Source organism: Salarias fasciatus (assembly GCF_902148845.1).
Source record: "Salarias fasciatus chromosome 23 unlocalized genomic scaffold, fSalaFa1.1 super_scaffold_20, whole genome shotgun sequence".
NCBI classification, from domain to species: Eukaryota; Metazoa; Chordata; class Actinopteri; order Blenniiformes; family Blenniidae; genus Salarias; species Salarias fasciatus.
The window spans coordinates 3,619,760-3,638,855 of NW_021941230.1; the positions used below are offsets into that span (position 1 = coordinate 3,619,760).

Below are 19,096 nucleotides of genomic sequence, written 5' to 3' on the forward strand. Positions count from 1 at the left end.
GCCTTAGCAGTGCAATGGTGGTAGTTGCAAGTGTCTAACTTTAATTGTAAGGGTCAATGTAGCTTTCTGGAATAAAATTCCACATTGCTGCGTTGTGGAAAAAATTCCATATTGCTGCAATATGGTTTTTAGGCAGTAACTCTGCCCAGGGAGGAGCTAGAGGTCTGGGATTGGATGCAAATGAAAGCTGAGGGCCTTAGCAGTGTAATGGTGGCAGTTTCAAGTTTTTACCCACTACCCTTTAATTCAGTTTTTTGGCTGTAACTCCGCCCAGGAAGGAGTTAGAGGCCTGGGATATAGTCTAAAATGACACTAAGGGCGAATCCCAATTCTCTGCTTAATCCTCAATCTTACTCCTCATTCCTCAAAATGCGCGCTCCCGTGATATTAAGTGCTGTCCCATTCCTAAACAAGTTGAGGAAAGGAGCAAGACCAAGGAGCATTATCTCCCTTAATTTTGAGATTCCACGAGACCTACCTTGGGGTTAAGGATAACCCAGAATGCTTGTTAAATAGTTTGATTTGGTGTTATTTTATTAACAAAAAAAATTGTATATTTGGGAGTAATTGTATTAAGTTTCTATCACAGATAATATTTACAAAGGCTATTAGAAAGAAATCAAGAAAATTCATTTGAATGCATTTATTAACAAGGTCACACATGCAAAATGTTAAACATTTCTAATGCAGGGCACATTACTTAGTTATAAAGGGCGTTGTTATTGATCATTGACCAAAATTACTGCTGCTCTTCCTCTTCAGCCCCTCCCCCTGCTCCCCACGCGTGTGCGCTCTCTCTCTCTCCTTGGGATGGTCCAAAGAAGCATCGCGCTAGCCGCTAGCACCCCCCCAACGGTCCAAAAACTGCTCCCCCCTGCACGCTCCCCCCTGGCCAAACTTTTTTTTCCTGCAGGAAACACTGCACTTCCAGCTTTCTCCTACCCTCTTGCGCAGTGCTGCCCCCTGTGGTCCAAGGACATAACTGTCTTTAAGAGTTGTCCCATTTCCAAGTGACTTTACATTCCTTAACACTTGTTTTTAGGAGGCACTTAATTTGAGATTGAGGATCAAGGTTGAGGAGTGAGGATTAAGCAGATAATTGGGATTGGGCCTTAAGGCCTCAGTATACTTCCCCGTCGCCGCTACGTCGTTCCTACGACGTAGACGTCGTAGCCCTACGACGGGCTACGTCGGGCTACGTCGGTGCTTGACGTGCGCCTCCCGAAAATTGTGACTTCGCGTCGTTTCGACGCGTGGTGACGTGAACGTCGAGGGCTGTGATTGGTCCGCTTTCGCGTTGTTTATAGAATAAAGTAGAACTCACCCGGAAAACTTTTCTGGCCCGAACAGTGCTTCGGGAGAAATATAGATCCAAAATTGAGCGGCGCACATCCCTATACTGTTAGCAGTGTTAGCACTGTTAGCAGACGGGGCTATGTGTATTGCCGCTCCTCAAACGGCTTTAATCGTCCAAAAGCTCATTAGTTTCACCAATATTTCATCACGGTCCGCTCAGCCTCTCCTCCACCACAGCCCGGTGTCGCCAGATATGTCATATATGCAGATATATGTTCGGTAAATGCACGCGTGTCTAGATACGTACGTCTAGAAATCTATTTCTATAGATCTATGTCTAGGTAAAGCCGGAGCTACGGAAGCCGCATTGCTGTTGTGACTGCCAGCGGCTTGGCAGAGGAGGGCGTTCCCTTGACGCAGGAGCAAGACATGTTCAGTAGCGGCGTAGGGTTGTCGGCGTAGGAACGCCGTGGCGGCGACGGGGGAGTATACTGAGGCCTTTAGACTTAGGGAGCACACAATCTCTAAGTTTGAAGTGCTTAGATCCATCACAATAAGTATGTTCCTCGTGGGGCTGGACCCCACGACCTGCCGAGTGCAAGCTGTAGTACTAAGCCACTCAGCGCTATGAGAATTACTGTTTGGAACTTCTACTGACTCATACCATAGAATCTGCTGGAATGACCTGAAGAGGGCGCTAGAGGCCTGGGCTATAGTCTAAAATGACACTGCTGAAATTACCTAGAGGGTTATATTTTTGTTATATCTTGTTATATGTTTTTAAGATTCAAAACCCACATAAAGGATTTCACATGATGGCTGCTACAGCTAAAGCTACAGTAATACTGAGGTTTCAGTTTCATTTGTTTTGAATTCTAAGTGCTTGTTTATTCTTGTTAATGTGTAATCCAGCTGAGAGCTCGGCTAACCCGAGTCAAACTCAGTATGTTGACAAAACTAACCAATAAAATCTTAATGATTTATGATTTTTGATAGTGATTCATGTTTGGCTGAAAAAGGATAGAAACCCTGTGTGACTTTAACACATGGTGGGAATGATGCATGTGGACTTGAGCAAATGGGAGGCACATCACAGACTTTGGTATGATTGCAAGAAGTCATTTTAATATCCAAACCAGAAGAAAAAGCACACCAAACTAACCCAACCCAAAGTTTAAACACACACGAGAAAAAAGCCAAATAACAAAGGGACCTGAAAAAAATGAACAATTAAATAAATAAAAATTAAAAAAAATAAAAAGTCCCAACAGTTGCATTTCTCTTATCACTTTTTACAATGGCAACTGCTGCAGCCTAACATAAACTGTCCTGCAAATGCTGCTGTCCACATTGCTTCCCACGTTGCTCCCGCAAACGAGGGTGGTGCCCCTCCTCCGGGTGGGATAACTGAGCCTCTGCTGCTGGTTTCCGTCGCTCTCAGGGCTAGAGCTTGAGATCTGTGGCAGGTTGGGGGAGGATTCCTGGGGGGAACCGGCATGCTGGGGCACTGCTGGGGTGCGGGTGCGGGTGGTGACCCTCCTCCGGGTCGGATATCTGCGGCGCCGCTGTTGCCGGTATTCGTGGTAATCGAATTCTGGGCTGGCCCTAGGTAGCTGTAGCCGGACTTGAGTGTTCGGGGAGGAACTGGTGTCCGGGGACGACCCTGATGGGCTGTCGGGCGGGGAGGCGGGCGAGTCCTGGGAGGAGCCCGCGTCCTGGGGGGACCCTGCTGGACTGAGGGGCGAGTGTGCGGGCGAGGCCTGGGAGGATCCGGGGTGCTGGGGGGACCCTGCTGGGCTGAGGGGTGGGGGGATGGTGGAGTCCTGGGAGGAACCGGGATAGTGGAACACTGATGGGTTGAGTATCGGGGTGCTGGTGGTGACCCTCCTTCTGTAGGTTGTATAAGGTTGCTGCTGCTGCTGGGGTCCATCGGAATCGCTATCCGAACTAGAACTTGTTAGCTGTAGCTGAATTTGGGGGAGTAATGGGGGGAACTGGTGTGCGGGATTGACCCTGCTGGGCTGAGTGGCCGGGAGGTGGGCGAGTACCGGGAGGATCCAACGTGCTGGGGGGACACTCCTGGACGGAGGGGCGGAGGGGCGGGCAAGTCCGGGAGGGGCTGCACCGCCCTCACTGGGGAGACCACCACCATTGTTCCAGACTGTAACCTCCTCCGGGCCGTTCGTTTGGCCGGAGGAGGGCCCACCTTTTTTGCAGACTTGGGGCGGGAGAGTTTTTGTTGATGCCAGTCCCGGTCCTCGTCCTCGTCCTCGCGGGACGATGCATCCTCTGTTGAGGAGGAGGCTGGCGTGGTTTGGCCGAGGTCAGGCATGACGGAGCGGGTGGAGGAGCTGGATGATGGGGACGGCCGACGGCGGCGGGGATCCACCGGGTGCCCGCTGCTGTGGGCGCTCTGCCTTGCCCCCTCCCGCAAGGCCTGCAGCACGAGTCTGCGCACCTTCTGCAATTCATCTCGCGTGTGCCCCGACACGAAGAATCGGTCGGCCGTCCCCACATCATGGCACATCTGCCTGGCAACTTCCCTCCTCTCCTCTGCCGAGAGGAACTGGCTGGCCTCTGTGGCGAGGAAGACAAAGATGTGAAAGTTTTTGGTTTATACCTGTAGCCCCGTGAACCTCCTCCTGCAAGCTGGGGCGAGGGGCGGCGAGCTGTGCGTGTGCAATCGGAGGGACGAGTAAGATCCTTACCAGGGTCGACACACTGCTCCGGAAGAGACTGAAGGTGACCTCATTCACAAGTCCGGCATCTTTCCATGCCTCCTGGATGGACCTGTTTGCCTTGGGGAGAGGCCGCCCTTCAAGAGTCCCCAGGATGTAGTGGGGCTGTGGACCTGAGCGTGCGACCCTGGTGGCTGACTCCAGCCGGTACAGCCAGTGGTATTCCTCCCGGCTCAGAGGAATGTTTGCCAGGCCGAAACTGCTGTCCGCGCCCAACACCTGCTCGCAGGTTAGGCACGTGAGAACCAGCACACGATGGCCGGTGGTGATGGCCAGATAGGCCAGTATGTAGCCCACCACCAGTCCATGTGTATTTTTGGTGTCAGGTTGAAGCTGCTCGCTGAGGGAATACGTAGCTCCTCCACCTCTCCCTCCACCATCATGAATCCTGCATGGTGCTGGCACTCAGAGAGTGCGGTCTTCCTGGAGGGGGGGTGGAGCAGGGCTTTAGCAGCCTCCAGGACCGCACTCTGCGGTGCCAGGGGAGAGGTCGCGAAGAACCGGGTTCCCTGGACAATATTAATGTAGAATGGGGGGGTCCCTCCCACGAGAGTGTACCCTCTCATGTAGAAGGCCCCCCCCCCCCACTTGGATCCGGTGGGCATATTCGGAAAAAAGCATGATGCCTAAACATGCCAATTTTCCTTCATACTGCTCGTCCGCTTTAATCCAAGTGTCCTGAGCGCCTAACGTCCATAATTAATTCTAAACAAGGTCATTAAGTACAGTTTTAGAGCGTAAACAGTGCTATATCGTACTTCCGCAGTGCTCGTCTGCACGCGCACCCAGAACTATGGAAGCCGCGGCAGACCAAGCCAGACACTTGCGCGTCTTTGCTTTAGCACAGTCGTCCCTGAAAGCGCTGTGTCTGTGGAATTTATGGAGCGTTTTTTCTTTCGGCCTCGGTCGGTCCCTGTTTGTTCAAAACGAAAATCCCCCCAGTACCTCCATCTGCATTTGAACCATCAAAACAAAGCTCCAGAGTGTTTCTCAGCATGAGGGTGAGTAGAAAATGAGGCCAAATCGTTTTTTGGGTGGAGTGTTCCTTTAATGCTGTCTTGAAATGAACGAGCGTATTAGCGTCTGACATTAGTGAAATGAGGTTGATACGCACCCTGTGTGGTGCGGATTCGGCACCACACAGGGTGCTTTCGTCCCCTATGTGGTGCTCAGTGTCCGCACCGTTTCCCTGTGTCCCGCCACGTCATTTCATATCACACATTCCATGTGTTCAACACCTTAATGTTACATTTTTATCAAAATGTGTGCATTATTTTGATACGTTTGTCATTTGCACCCTCCAGGGTGCTCACCGGGGACTCCGCCACCACCAGGGTGGCCTTCACTGACCAGCCTCAACTGCAAAAGCCTAAGCGCACTGCGTATGATATTGTTCTCATTCACCCTTTTAATTTCACACTTGTATTTGATTGATGGGATATAAACATTGTTTATGGTGTTCATAAAATGCTCATGGACTGCAGAACACCCTGAGTAATTCGTACTGTACATCTTATGATCTTTTGAAGCCTAAACAGCGGATACATGAATATCATGTCATTCAACACGTCAGGCTTCTAATGTGACAATAATCAACACACACCTCCTCATTTCTATTTCTGATTTGTGGATAGGTCACCACATAGGGGTGTACCACCACACTTATATTGTACAGTTACAAAAATAATTTAGTTGCTCACATGCAGTTGCTGGAGAAGTCATAGGTGAAATACCCTACTTCTGCCACAGGAGGGCAATCATGCAGTTGCCTCTGGAAGGCCAGATTACAAGGCCATGCACATCATGCAGTTGCCTCTATTATGCCAGATTGGAAGGCCATGAAGTTGCTGGAGGAATCATCATAGGTGAAATACCCTGCTTCTGCCACAGGGGGAGCAATCATGTACTGGCTGCAAATCTTCAAAGTTCAAATACCCAAAATTTGCTCCATTGGACTTCAAATATCTAAACACATGTTGCCACACTGTGTCTGCCATGGTTTTTGTTCAAATTTAACCTCATGGTTTTTAAGGGAATTGGGAAAAAACATTGTTTGTCTTCATCGACCTGATGTATGTCAGACGATCCGTCCAGCTTACCAAGAGAGCTGCAGGACGTGTAATACATGGACTTCTCCAGCAACTGCATGGCCTTCTAACCTGCCCATGAAGTTATAAGTGAAAGACCTCTAATGACTAATGAATAATGAATAATAAATAATGGCAATAACAATAATAATTATAGTAATAATAATAATAACGGTATGATAGTAGTAGTAGTAGTAATAATATTAAGATTAACAATAGTAATAATGATAATAATTCTGCAGCTGTTATCAATTATAATATTAATAAGAATGATGATTCTTGTCCTCTAAAACAAAACAATGGGGGGAAGTGGCGCTCCAGGAGCTCCATCTCATCCTGTCTGAGCAGCGACAGCGGGCGGACCCAAGCACGCCTGCATCATCACCTCTCAGTGTGAAAGGAGGGAAGAAATGATGGAAGCCAACCCCTCCATTTCCACTGTGACAGCCCCCCTGCTGGTGGTCTGTGGTAGCTCATGAGTTTCAGCTTGTGCGGAGTTCTCCTGTGGGAGGAGCTGAGTGCGTCCTGGGGCCGCCCCTGTTAAAAGCCGGGCTTCCGCCTTCCTCTGGGCTCGCTCCCTGCGCTCACTCTCTGCCTCGCTCTTCCCTCGGCTGCAGAGGCGGAGCGTGGATCTCAGTACAGAAGGGGCGGAGCATTCTCGACAGGCCCTTATGATAGTTATTTTTACCATTCAAACAGTACCTCATGCTACCATCAAACACACTAATGCTCACTTTTATTGAGCCAAGCAAACCTCCATGCTTCAGAAAGCAGAATAAAGTCACAAACTTGTTCTGAAGAGCAAATACACATACGCACGCACACACAAATGCAGCCTGAGTGACAGCTGTCAATCTCAGAGCGTCCCCTGTCCATGGTGCTGAAAACTCAAATAGAGACTCGGCAGTCTCTTATAGTTGAGAGCAACACAAGGCACATTCAAATAGGCAGGTGTTTAAGACCACGGCATTCTGATAAATATAATATTTATTAAAGGTTTCACTGACTCACCAATGGCTCCGATGTTAGGTTTTGGGTAGTACCGCTAGCGGCTAGCATAGTGTTTAGCATACTGTTTAACTTCCCTCCAAAGAGTTCAGATCAAGTGCAAAGAAAAAAACTTGTTCATGCCGCACAGCCAATCAGCGCTGGCTTACAGCTCTGATGCATTCATGGACAGTCGTAATGTTAGAATTGGCAAATTGTAGCCCACAATCATATGCGTAGACCTTCTCGCACACACTGCACATTTTATTATAATTTATTTACGAGTAAACGTGAACACATCACATGAAACGGGGCCCTATGACCTTGTGGACCCTGGGGCGACCGCCCCCTTGCCCCCACTCTGGCTCCGCTACAGCTCGGCTGCCTCTGATTTCGGCTCCCGGGCTGTCATCCACCACCAGTGCCATGCACCGAGTCTGCCATGGCGCCTGTTTTCAGGTTAACTGACTGATATGCTCACACACACATTTATACTGATTCCTGCACTCACGTCCGCACCTTTACAACACCACACACACTCACCTGCTGGTGATTCCATTTACTGATTACAAACAACATGCACCACAGCCTACTGCGTTTTGCTCCCATCTGAACTGACAACACACTGATACCTTTCGTATTCGCAGCTTTTTGGTTTATTGAAGATAAGAAACTTAATTAATGATTAAATAAACTATTTAAACTTCCCTGTTGTCCTGTCCCCTCCTTGTTTTGTTGCGGTCTTGAGCCAGCCATAACAAAGTGGGGGCTCGTCCTAATAACGGTTTTCAGTTTAGTTTTGATTGGCTCTTCTGGACATAATTATTAGTGTTTTTTTTTTTTTTTTTTCTCCCGCGTGCCGTCTCCACGCCTGCTTCGCATGCTGGATTAATTGACCTACTTTTGTGAATGGACTGTGGCGTCAGCAGCCTGCCGGTGCTCGTGCAGTTCAGTGGCGGGGAGGACACTGCGTTTCTTTCTCTTTTTCGTTTAATTAGGTGGTTTCTGGCACATTTCTCCAAGGAATACAGGTGAGTTAAGTGTTTTTTTTTGCGGTGTGCTTGAAGTTTATGGGTGTTGCTGTGCGACCTTGTCTCCTGGTAGGCTTAGAGGACCGGTGTCTCATCTGGACTCCTGGGGGGTGGTGTAGTGTCATGGTGGCTGGCGGCTAGCGTTCAAGTCGTTGTAACGACGATCTCGGGGGCACTTTCAGGAGATCTCGGTCTCGCTGAGCTCTGTGCTTAATCCATCCCACTGCCCGACCCACGTGAAGAGTCAGGGGGTCCTAATTTAGGTGAGATTCGGGTAGGTAGGTGTAAGACTAGCAGAGGCTCGGTCGTTTGACCCATGTACTGTGCACCTGCATTTTGCTAGCACTTTACAATGTATTTCCTCGTTGTTGCCTTTCGTGCATTTTTTGTGGCTTTCTTGTGAAACGTGACGTGTAGTGGCGCGCATGTGTTTTTTTTTGTGTGTGGCTCAATGGAGTTGGTGGAGGAATTTGTGGCTAACCCATCAGTGGGAAAACTTGGAGAGCTGAACAAAAATGATTTGGTTGAGGTTGCAACTAAATTTGAAATTCCGGTTAAAAGGCAGGATCGGAAAGCTGAAATTAGGAAGCAAGTTCATTTGGCTTTGGCAAAAGAAAATATTCCTCCTCCTTTTGATGAAGATATTTCTCCGATTAAGGCTGGGGCTTCTGATTCAGAGTTGCGTAAATTAGAGTTGCAACTGGAAATGCGTCGCTTGGAGCTTAGAGAGAAAGAAATTCAGCAGAGAGAGAAGGAAACTCAGCACACTGTTAATCCAGACAAGTTGAGTTTGCTTAAAAAATTTGAGGAAACTGGTTGCCCTAAAAAAATTAAGTAATGTTTGATGAAAACTTAAGTGGATTCAACTTAAAAAAATTAGTGGACAGCACTGTTATTTTGAGTTCAATGAACTTAATACCAAGTTTGTTTAACTTAAAATCATTAGTAATATTAATTGCTTTGCCTGTTTATTTCACTGTTAATTTAAAGTTAAGTGCACTCACCTCCAAGTTGATTTAACTTAAAATCATTAGTAATATCAATTGCTTTACATATTTATTCCACTTATAACTTTAAGCTGAATACAGTAACCTCCAAGTTGATTAACCTAAAAAAAAATCATGTGCCCAATTACTCCATTACAAATAAAATCTGTTTGATAATAACAAACTATACCGATTAAACTAAAAATAAAAAGCAAAACCACAGGAGTACTTTCTTGTCAACATGTTTAATTAAATGTCTATCATGTTACAAACTGGTTTGCAATCAAAAAATCAGTGCTCTTCTCATGATTACATTAATCTACAAAGTCAATGAAAATGCTGTTAAACACAGGCAACAATAGAGCTGTGCTAATAACACAAATCACACATCAATCAGCATGAAGCAAATAGTAAGATCAGTGGTTATGCATAAAAAAAACTTGCATATTAAACAGTGCCTACAGTAATTGTATTTTTAAAGTGCAACATTACAAATAACCAAGCACTCAAATCGAGAACAGTGGAAAAGTATTCAGACCTGTTTTAAACACAGTTAATTCTTCAAAGATTGAATTTTAGGCTTCACCTCACCTCTGCCCAAGTTGGGCCTGATCTGCTGAAGAACGTGGAAGGTGCTTGACATGCACTGTCAGCAAGGAATTATACTACAAAAAAAAAGCTGTGTCAACGGAATAAAACATAGTGTAGCTAGAAATAGAAAGGGAACCAAATTGCTGATAACATGAATAATACACCAGTCGGGATGGAATCAAACTGCAAATTCAGTGGCAAAACAAAAAAACTGGAATATCAAACAATGCCACAGTAAATACGGTACGTTTTCAAGTGCAACATTACAGCACTCAGATCCAGAGCAGTGCTGTAATAAATTAGACCCCTGTTTTACACAGTTGATTCTTCAAAGATTGAATTTTGGGTTTCAGCTCACCTCTGCCCAGGTTGAGCATAACCTGTTGAATGAAGAGGAGGGTGTTTTTCATGCACTTGGGGTAATCCAATTGCAATGCCTAAATCAGTCCAAAAAGGACACAGAAAGCCTGTGGCAGGTTGGCCAGCTCCTCCATCACCACATGTCCTTCCAAGACGATGCTCACTCTGGATGGGTTGAGTTGAGGCTGCTCGTCAATGCAGAGGATTCCCACTGGAGTTTCACTGTCCTTGTCAGTTGCATCCTAACAGAAAAAGAAACAGACAAAGAGAGGACATTGTAATGTCAATAATGCTGTATTGACCACAGAAATTAAGACAGGACAACAACAATTTTACATCACCATAATTTGATCTGTGCAATACAAGAGTCGTTTGAAAACGGGTACTGAAATGGTTTTGTAGCTCAGCAGAGAAGGAGAGCTTTTTCCTCATCTCATATAGAGCATTTGCAGCTGACGTCACACACCCGGCCTCGCAATACACGTCGGGTAGTCACCGCCATGTTGGAGTGACAACAAACATTCAGGCGCATGACAGTCTTTCACTACTCTAGAGGAATATGCGGCTAATTTTGGTCAGAGGAGAGCATGAATAGATGGAAAATGACCAAAAAACGGTAAGGAAATAAAACATGTTGTGTTTGGTGTGAATAGCTTTGAGATTTGGTGAAGAAGTGTGTGAGAAACATGATCTGAGGTGCTGGCTGTGAAATGTGATGATCGGTTTTCTTTTTTTTTTTTTGCCGCTGATGGGAGGCGGTTGGCTCAGAGAATATTCTGCCTGGTTTCATCTTAAAGTGTCAATTTTCTAGTTTCATATGATATCCAACATGTTGTGCTGGAACAAACGGATCTTACGTTGTGTAGCGTTTTGTGTCTGGAGGTGCGGGTGAGGGGGGCGTGTCGAATTGTAGCATCTGGATTTTAAAGCTGTTCTAAAACAAACACTCGGTCGTCAAAGTGCAGCTGGAGCACAGTAAGTGAGATTAAGGCTTTTTGTTTGACACACAATTGAAAGAAATCATCCTCACAGCGTTTTAGTCACTTTTTACACTCGAAGTGGAGCAGACGGCTGTTGGATCCGGTACAGGGTCCGGGTTAAATGACTTCTGTGATGAACAATTCCATTTTGGCCTGGAGTTTAACGGCCCGAACGCACTGGACGCGGCGCTTCTGATCGCCTCCCATGTTAACCTATCTGACTGTCCGCACACAACGCGCAGGGTGGCGCCGCGCGCGCCCACTCCGTTCTATTTTTCACGCGAGCCGCGAGTGCCGGGAGCGCCATTTGTCAAGCTGGATCAAGCAGATCGGACCAGACAGAAAGTCGGAAACAGATCAATTTTCAAAATAAAATAAATGACGATTAGTTACGGACGGTGTTGCTCGTCCGTCTATTATTTGTCACTTAGGTCTAATCACAAGAGAGATGGACACACAAACAGACATACACAAGTACGCACCAAATCAAACAAACAAAAACACAAACACACACACACACATAGCGACACAGATACACGTGATGCAGAAAAAAAGAGGACAGGAGGAGAAAAAGTCTCCTCTCAGGTCACCAAAACACACACATCCATACTGGCAGAGCGAAACAGAGGAGAACCGAGAGCAGACGGGTCCACCCGAGTGCAGTCGATGTGTGACCAGCGCGGAGAGCGCAGGCGGCAGATACGCTTCCAATACGAACAGCCAACGGCCGGCGTGGAGACGTTCACGGCGTGCGCGGCGCCTCCGCTGCGCTTCCGCGTCCAGTGCGTTCCCGGTGTAACACTGACATGTAAGTTAGCAGATGCTAACTTCACGCTGCAAGCCTGAAATGCGTATTTTCTCTCGGTATCAGTCTGTGTTAGATCAAGAGTGTCCACTTGATCTGACAACACAACAACATCCCTACTCTCCTTATCAGTCAACATTTTCAACATTCAAGAACACAAACGCGCACTACTGCATGTAATGAAACCGCATATCACTGGTTGTTTTCACTCCAATATGGCGGCGGTCCTCCGGTTGCCAACCCCCGGGTCACGTGAGTGATGTCAATTTCACAGAAATAAAGAGAAGAGGTGAAAGTTCAAACTTTTGCACAATGTTAATTTGTTTGTAATTTAGAGTAGGTAGCAGTAATTTAATTTGTTGTAGTAAATTCATATCAGATGGTTGCGTTGTGAATCAATGATGCAGATATTCAAAACAAATTCAGTTACTTACCGAACAGGTTTTGAAGAACGCAGATGGGTCATCTCCCAAGATGACTGGCAGTCCCCGAAGACAAAGACACCTGATGTCTGTGGGCTCACTGGTCTGGAAGGTAGTGGACATAACTAAGTACACTCATACTGTACATGATTAAAAAAATACCAGGAAATCAACAATTACTTTATTACAAACTTCCTGGACAGAGAGGAGTGGATAGGAGGACAGAAAAGGAGAGAGAAAAATAAGAAAAAATGTGAAAAACATAAAACGTTTGAGAAATGAGGAGGAAACAAACGGGACAGTAGTGAAAAGTAATGACATGAGAAGACAAGCCTACCCTTGTCTGACGTAAAAGGTCAGTTAGAAGCTGTCCGCTGAGGCCCCTCTTCTTCCTGAAGAGGTCCATCAAGTTTGGTGAGAAGCGGTCAAGTGCCTCAAAGAAGTTTTCTTTGAGATTTTTCCCCACCAATCGGGTGAACTCGCAACACACCTGAAAATATAATGTTTAGGTTTATGGTCAGATGAAAGACATTCATGACTGTCATCACGATTTTTCTCACACAGTGTTGACCACTTTTAGTAAATACTCGCATTAGGCATACAAACCTCGTTTTCAGAGAAAAGTGCTGGCCATCGCTGTTCAATCTGGGCAATTGCAGGCTTGTCTGTCACAACTTCTTTTCTCCGAAGAGCAAAGGTCTTATCCATCTCTTTCTTAATAAGGGACCCATTTGGCTTTGCTTTCATCATTTCATTGACTAGAACCTGGCGAGCGGCTTCCAGGTTGTGGTCATCCAACCACTCTGGATACTGAGGCAGGAAATTTAGTTCTCCTTTCCTTGGTTTCTTTATGTCCTTGTTTGGAGGGTCACCATTTGTTGAGTATTTTCCACGTTTGCCACTGTTGACAGTGACATCAAGTCGGCCCAGCTTGCACATTTTGGCTCTGTAATTTCCAAGCTTGAACTTCAAACTGTTCTTCCATCCAACACAGCCAGACGGTGACCCTGCTTCTTTAAGACATGGGTGCGCCTGTACTAAAGCCTGTGCGACAACCTCTAAATCTTCCGTTTTTGGGTATGCATCAAATGCATAGATGACCTCGGCCAATTTCTCGAGGATATCATGCTTCAACTCTTTTGTCACTTTAAGATAGGTTCCATCTCTTAGATATAACAAGTTACCTTGACGGAGTCGGTACTCAACGTCAACTGAAAATTTAGGAATTTCAAACAACTCAGGCCATGGCGCACTTCTATCCAGAGAGGAGTTGGACAGGATCTCGGTGTCTGCCAGGCTGCTTGCATCACTACAAAATGAAGATTGTTCAACTGGTTTTTCAACTGGTGGAGTGACTGGTGCCAATTCAATCATAGGGATGATTTTAATTGTCGGCTTATTTGGGAGCTCTGAGACATCTTCAAGATTACACAGTTCGTTGTTGAAGTCAGGGTCTTGGTACTGCAGGACGAAGTTGTAATTTGCTTGGAGAGTGCCTTTAAGCCAGCCAGTCAAATCTTCAAGTGTGTCCGGTCGTGTTGTCATCGTCAATTTTCTGATGTCTCCCTCTGAGACAATAACCCTCATGATGAATTTCTCTTGCAAAGCCATCTGGGGAGAGACGATATGCACAAGAATTCAGCAAATAACATATCTTTTTAATGTTACCATAAGTTCTCCTTGGACCCTGTATGCTGATAACGGGAGGACATCATTCAGCTCCGATATCTTGACCACTTGTGTGGAGGGGATATCACCACAGAGAAGTTGGTAAGATCTCAAATGTTCGCAGTGCAATGCTGTCATTTTGTGGCAGATGAATAGGATTTCTGCATTAGCTGCAACAATCTTTTCAATCTTGGCAAATTCAGAGAGACCTGAGCATGAGCCAAAAGACAGAATCATGCCTGGATGATACATGATTCCATCTATGCAGACAGATGACACATCCAGAACAGAATCTACCTTTGCAATGTCTCGAACAAGTACTCTCTGAACATGCAAAGGGAAAGAGGCAAGCAAAACTGGGGTAACCCTTGTCATCTCCACTGACGGTTTGAAAAATGCGCTGCAATCAAGATGGTAACTGACTGCTTTCTGGTGTTTTGTAGCGAGTGTCATTGCAACATTTTTGAAATTTTGAGCATTTCGAATAGCTTTTTTAAAGAACTTATGTTTCCCCTCGAAGCGCATTGTCCAGACATGACACAAGGGACCAAACTTCCTCACAAGGTAAGGACAGTGTTCCAGATAGTGATGTTTTGGCTTTAACTGAAAACCTGGAAAAGTTGACTGCAGAAGCCGCCTGTGTTCTGTTATTTTACATTCCATGAAATGCAGTGTTTCTTCAGTATGCCTTGGTGCCACAGCCAGCTCAATTATGTCTTTGAGAAGCATCAGAATTTCCCAAGAGTCATCACCCTCAGGAACACAGTGACCAATCAGAAGTGGGAGGAGCCTTATGAGACACCAATTCTCATGGCCATTTCCACCAATGCTTCCTTTGGTGGAAAATCCCTTTCCGATGATCTGAGGGCGGTCTGTTTTGTCTGTGAATGTATAATTAAAGTGTTTGATGGTCTGATTTAGTGTGTCTAATGTAAAATACCTCTTGCTAATCAGATTTTTAAGACAGAGGCACAACTCAATTGGCACAATGCCTTCAAAGAGGTCGTGCAAGATGTCGGGAGGATACCCTGTCACAACATGAAAATGGTCAAGATTTTCAGTTAATGGACATGCTCTTTTCACACCATAAGTCTGAATCAGTTCTGTGTCCTCTTTGACCTCCTGCACTTGCTTATCATGAGAGTCTTTGTCTCTGTGCTGAAAGAATCCAGAACATACCTCTTGCTGCTGTGTATCTTTGCTGCTTGCCAGGCAGAATCTGCAAAACTTGTCGACCTTGAAACTCTCCAGGAATCCTGCAAGTGAATGTGCGCCAAGATTATCAGCGGCAACACATAAGACTGTGCCCTTCACACTTGCACCCAGTCACTCCATGTAAACACCATTTTGCTCCAATATCTTTAGATCATAAATGAGAGGTTGCAGAACTTTTGCGTAACCGCACTCTTTAACTGTGGAGCTATTGCACAGTACAGCAAGCTGGATTGAGTTGAGGGTGGACCTGTATTTTACAGGTATGTTTGCAATGACCCAATATACTGCACATATTTTATGTTTCAGTTTCGACGTTCCGAGAGGATTGGCTACCTCAAAGTCATCAATGTAAAGGCCAAGAGCAATGGTGAATTCATCACTTGCAAGAAGAGAATTTTCATTAAAGTACTGCCCATCTGCATAAGATGTGTATTCCTGCAGCACGTGGACTTTTTCGGACATAGCTTTGTCTAACACAGAAGTTTTGTTAAGCAGCTTCTGGAGCATTGGAACAATGGGGACATATGCAAGTGGTTTTTTGCCTTTTTCCACAACATATTCAATAGGGTTCACCAGTGGGAAATCTTTGCGTACATAGGCTGCTCTCTTTTTAGCAGTTCCTAACGGCCCATCTGTGGTACACAATGACATCATGTTACACTCTGACACGGCACTGGTAATTTCTCTCACAACTGTATCATTCACATTATCAAAGTATTTATTTAGTGTAGCCCTCACTTTGTTGTGCAGAAGTGGCTCTGAGAGCTTATTGATTTGACAAAGCTGCTGTAATATCTCTTGCACACAACTTTCTGGTATGTGCATAACTGTTTGCATCTTTAACAGAAGAGATGCCATGTTGTGCTCTAGCTGCTTTCCTAAATCATGAATATCATTCTCAGTAGCTTCTTCACTAACTTCTTCCGACTCTGACATGTCATCAACATGTGATATTTGCTTTTGTGCATCATCCGGATAATGACCTTCATCATAATCACAACCAATGATTTCTGTCTTGAACCTCTTCCAGCTGAGTCCCTTGTGTGTTTTACTCTTGTGCGCTTTAAATGTGGAGTAGACACTGCTTTGAAAGTCACAGTCTTTATAAGGGCAACTGACATTATGGTTGACTTTTAAGTGGGCATTATGCAAGTGACTAAAGTAGTCAGTTTCAGTACAAAACTCAGAAAACGCACATGACAGACAACAAAACTTTACTGGTACATCTACAGTCGGTTGCTGTTCTGAAGGTTTGGTGTGAAGGCGGGATAAGTGTACTTTTAGTGCATTGAGTGATTTGAATGTACACAGACATTCCTGGTGTAAACATGGGAAAGGTTCTGTTCTTGCATAGCTCCCATGTTTTAGTCTATAGTGCTTAAAAAGCTGTGCTCTCTTGTCACAGACGAAAGGGCAGTACTTACACTTCCACAACATCTCTTCTGGAGACCTGCAACACAATATCAAAGAAAAAAAAAGAACAAAACTGTTATTCTGTGAAAGTAAAGACAGTCGCGTGCACACTGCAGTATCACAGCCTGGTCACGTGAATACAGTAAACATTTGACATGCGATGTACCAACAATTAATGGCAGATAACTTGAGTGAAAACTACAAAAGAAATATGCAGTAAGTGTAGCAAGAGCAAAAATTTCTAATGCTAAGAAACAGGAGCTTATTGTGCAACCTTTTCAGCCGGCCACAACACAAGAGCTTAGGTTTAGAAGAAGATTCAAAATGGCGATTTTGAGCACGCGTGCTGAGGTGGGGAGGGTGGCGGCTCTTCAGTGCTAACTAACACGTGAAAATATCAGTATTAAAACTTAAAATGTTGTTTTTGCTACTCAGTTACAAAAGCTGTGTGTCTCAGAGAAAAATGACTGTTAAAATGCTTTAAGTTACACTGCCAGTTAAATGTGTCCTAACATTAACTTGCCACTTCAGTTTAGCTAATCAACACGTCTTTCACCCTCACCGGCCTAACAATCATTACAGCTAACATTAACTCAAAAGCCAGCAGAGGAAAACGTGGCCGTTCACTCACCAGATTCAGTCGTCCTGTCGCCCTCTTTTTCCGTCTTTACTCAGGCTCAAATCCTCTGGCATGGCGGCAGCGGCGCAAACACGTTGTTTACTGTGTGCCTTTGAAGAAAATGTCCGTCAGAAAGTTTTACACCGCTAGCCAAATGTGTCTTAACATTGCCACTTCAGTTTAGCTGATGAAAACGTTTTTTCACTGCTCTAACACTCTGGAGCTTGTGCTAACTTTGAATCAAAAGCTACCACAGAAAAAAAAAAACTGCTCACTCACCAGATTCAGTCGTCCTCTTGCCCTCCTTTTTCGTCTGTTACTCCAGTCGCTCAAGTGGTCGGCCACTGCAGCCACCAACAACTTGTTTAGCAGTAAAAAAAAAGTTTCCACTGCTTACAAATGACTCCTCGTTGTAGAAAAAAAGGCCGAATAATTTATAAAATGTCTGTCGGACACAACGGCAGCAGACGGAGACGTAGAAGAGACGTGCTGCAACACGCCTTCAGGCAGGTGGCCGATGATGCATTCAAGTGATATCAGAATAATCGGGTAAATGATTTTCCGACTGATAAAGATCACACACAACACTAAGGCTAAATATCTGCCCGTGTAGAATAAAGTAGATTAGTAAATTATTTATTTGCATCAACTATAATATTAATGATTCCAAGTCAATATTTGTTGTGATTTTAGGCATTGTAGAGTCTACGAGTACAACACAAGTCAGGGATAAAATCATTGATGTAAAGCTTAAAAAGTGTTTCTCTATATTTGATAACAAAATTAAATATCACCAGAAATGGCTAACCGTGTATTTTAAAATGCTTTTAGGGTTAGGGAGATGGCGTGGCAGAAAACTGCTGCCCGTGTCAATGCTTAAGTTTAAATGTAGTCCTTTATATCAGAATATTATTGAATATTAAATATTATTACAGGGAAACTGTTTGAATGGTCACCTATTAAGGTATTTCATTTAGTTGTAATCCCGCCGGGGAGAAGTGCACATGGCAGCAGCTAAAGATGAAATATAAAAACATTGTTCAAACAGGTAAGACCTCGGCATAATCTCACTGAGGTATATCATGTTAAGCATGTTTAACATTGTAAAGTAGCATAAATACTAAGTGGCTGATGGACTGTGCAGTTGTTTTATGTCACAAATCTATATCATGTTATGTTAAATAATTAACCCTATTTAATTTAATATTATCTATTATTTGAGTATAATATTTTAAAAGTGTTATTGATACAAATATTTATTTTGTCTTTCATGTCCTTTTCTTCTTTTGGCCCAGATTGTGAAGGTTCTATCTGCCTGCTGGAGCCCCTTCATGCTACAACCAACCTGAAACTGTCAGGAGGAAATACTCAGAATATTTTTGCCAAATGTTAGTTTGGAAAAATATACACAAATATACTGAAACACGTCATTTATCTAGGATGAGGAGGATGAAACCGTGTCTGCTGCCTTCACAGAGGATCCAGAAAGTCATATCGAGGTACGTTACTGATTGTTCTCTTCCCATTAAAATTCTGAATACTCCTGTGGAACATAGAACTTGACATTTAGCCGACACTGAAATATTCAACATTGTCATCCTTTTTAACAGATCATGGCTGGTCAACAGCAGGATGGTCCCTCAACTTCCACATCACAGATCAACACTGTGAGATGGATGTTCAGTAAACACCAGAGGTTCATTTCATTCAGTTCATGTGCAGCTCGTTTAATGTCCTATATGTATTCCCAGTTACCAGTCAAAGAAATTTACAAAATCCACTTACTCTCATTTTTGTTCCCCCTCATCAAACTCATCAAATACACAGTCCAACAACCCCCAAACACTCTGGTGGACACGTTATAATCTGCGCATTCGCTACGCTGTGAAATATTAATG

The 19,096-nt window shown here is 44.7% G+C and overlaps 1 protein-coding gene across 3 annotated transcripts; it reads right to left on the bottom strand.

Annotated features, from left to right (window-relative positions):
- Positions 1 to 9,366: 9,366 nt before the first annotated feature.
- LOC115384145 (sterile alpha motif domain-containing protein 3-like) lies at positions 9,367 to 18,119 on the bottom strand. 3 transcript variants are annotated; one of them, XM_030086481.1, is made up of 8 exons: positions 17,478 to 18,119; positions 17,211 to 17,308; positions 16,591 to 16,616; positions 15,131 to 15,207; positions 12,890 to 13,894; positions 12,621 to 12,773; positions 12,296 to 12,388; positions 9,367 to 10,318 (listed from the first exon to the last, which is right to left on the bottom strand). In XM_030086481.1, exons 5-8 carry the CDS (start codon positions 13,892 to 13,894, stop codon positions 10,154 to 10,156), a joined length of 1,416 nt encoding a protein of 471 aa, XP_029942341.1. In that variant the 5' UTR covers positions 15,131 to 15,207; positions 16,591 to 16,616; positions 17,211 to 17,308; positions 17,478 to 18,119; the 3' UTR covers positions 9,367 to 10,153. The 3 variants fall into 3 exon arrangements, with proteins under 3 accessions (XP_029942341.1, XP_029942342.1, XP_029942340.1); XM_030086482.1 differs by lacking the exon at positions 17,211 to 17,308 and having other exon boundaries at positions 17,478 to 17,492; XM_030086480.1 differs by lacking the exon at positions 17,478 to 18,119 and having other exon boundaries at positions 17,211 to 17,465.
- Between the last annotated feature and the right edge of the window lie 977 nt (positions 18,120 to 19,096).

Coding starts and splice junctions, on each gene's coding strand:
- LOC115384145 (XM_030086481.1), bottom strand. CDS start 13,894: ATGGCTTTGCAAGAGAAATTCATCATGAGGGTTATTGTCTCAGAGGGA. Junction 12,389..12,620: donor ACCTTTTACGTCAGACAAGG/GTAGGCTTGTCT, acceptor ACTACCTTCCAG/ACCAGTGAGCCCACAGACAT. Junction 10,319..12,295: donor CGTTCTTCAAAACCTGTTCG/GTAAGTAACTGA, acceptor TTTTTCTGTTAG/GATGCAACTGACAAGGACAG.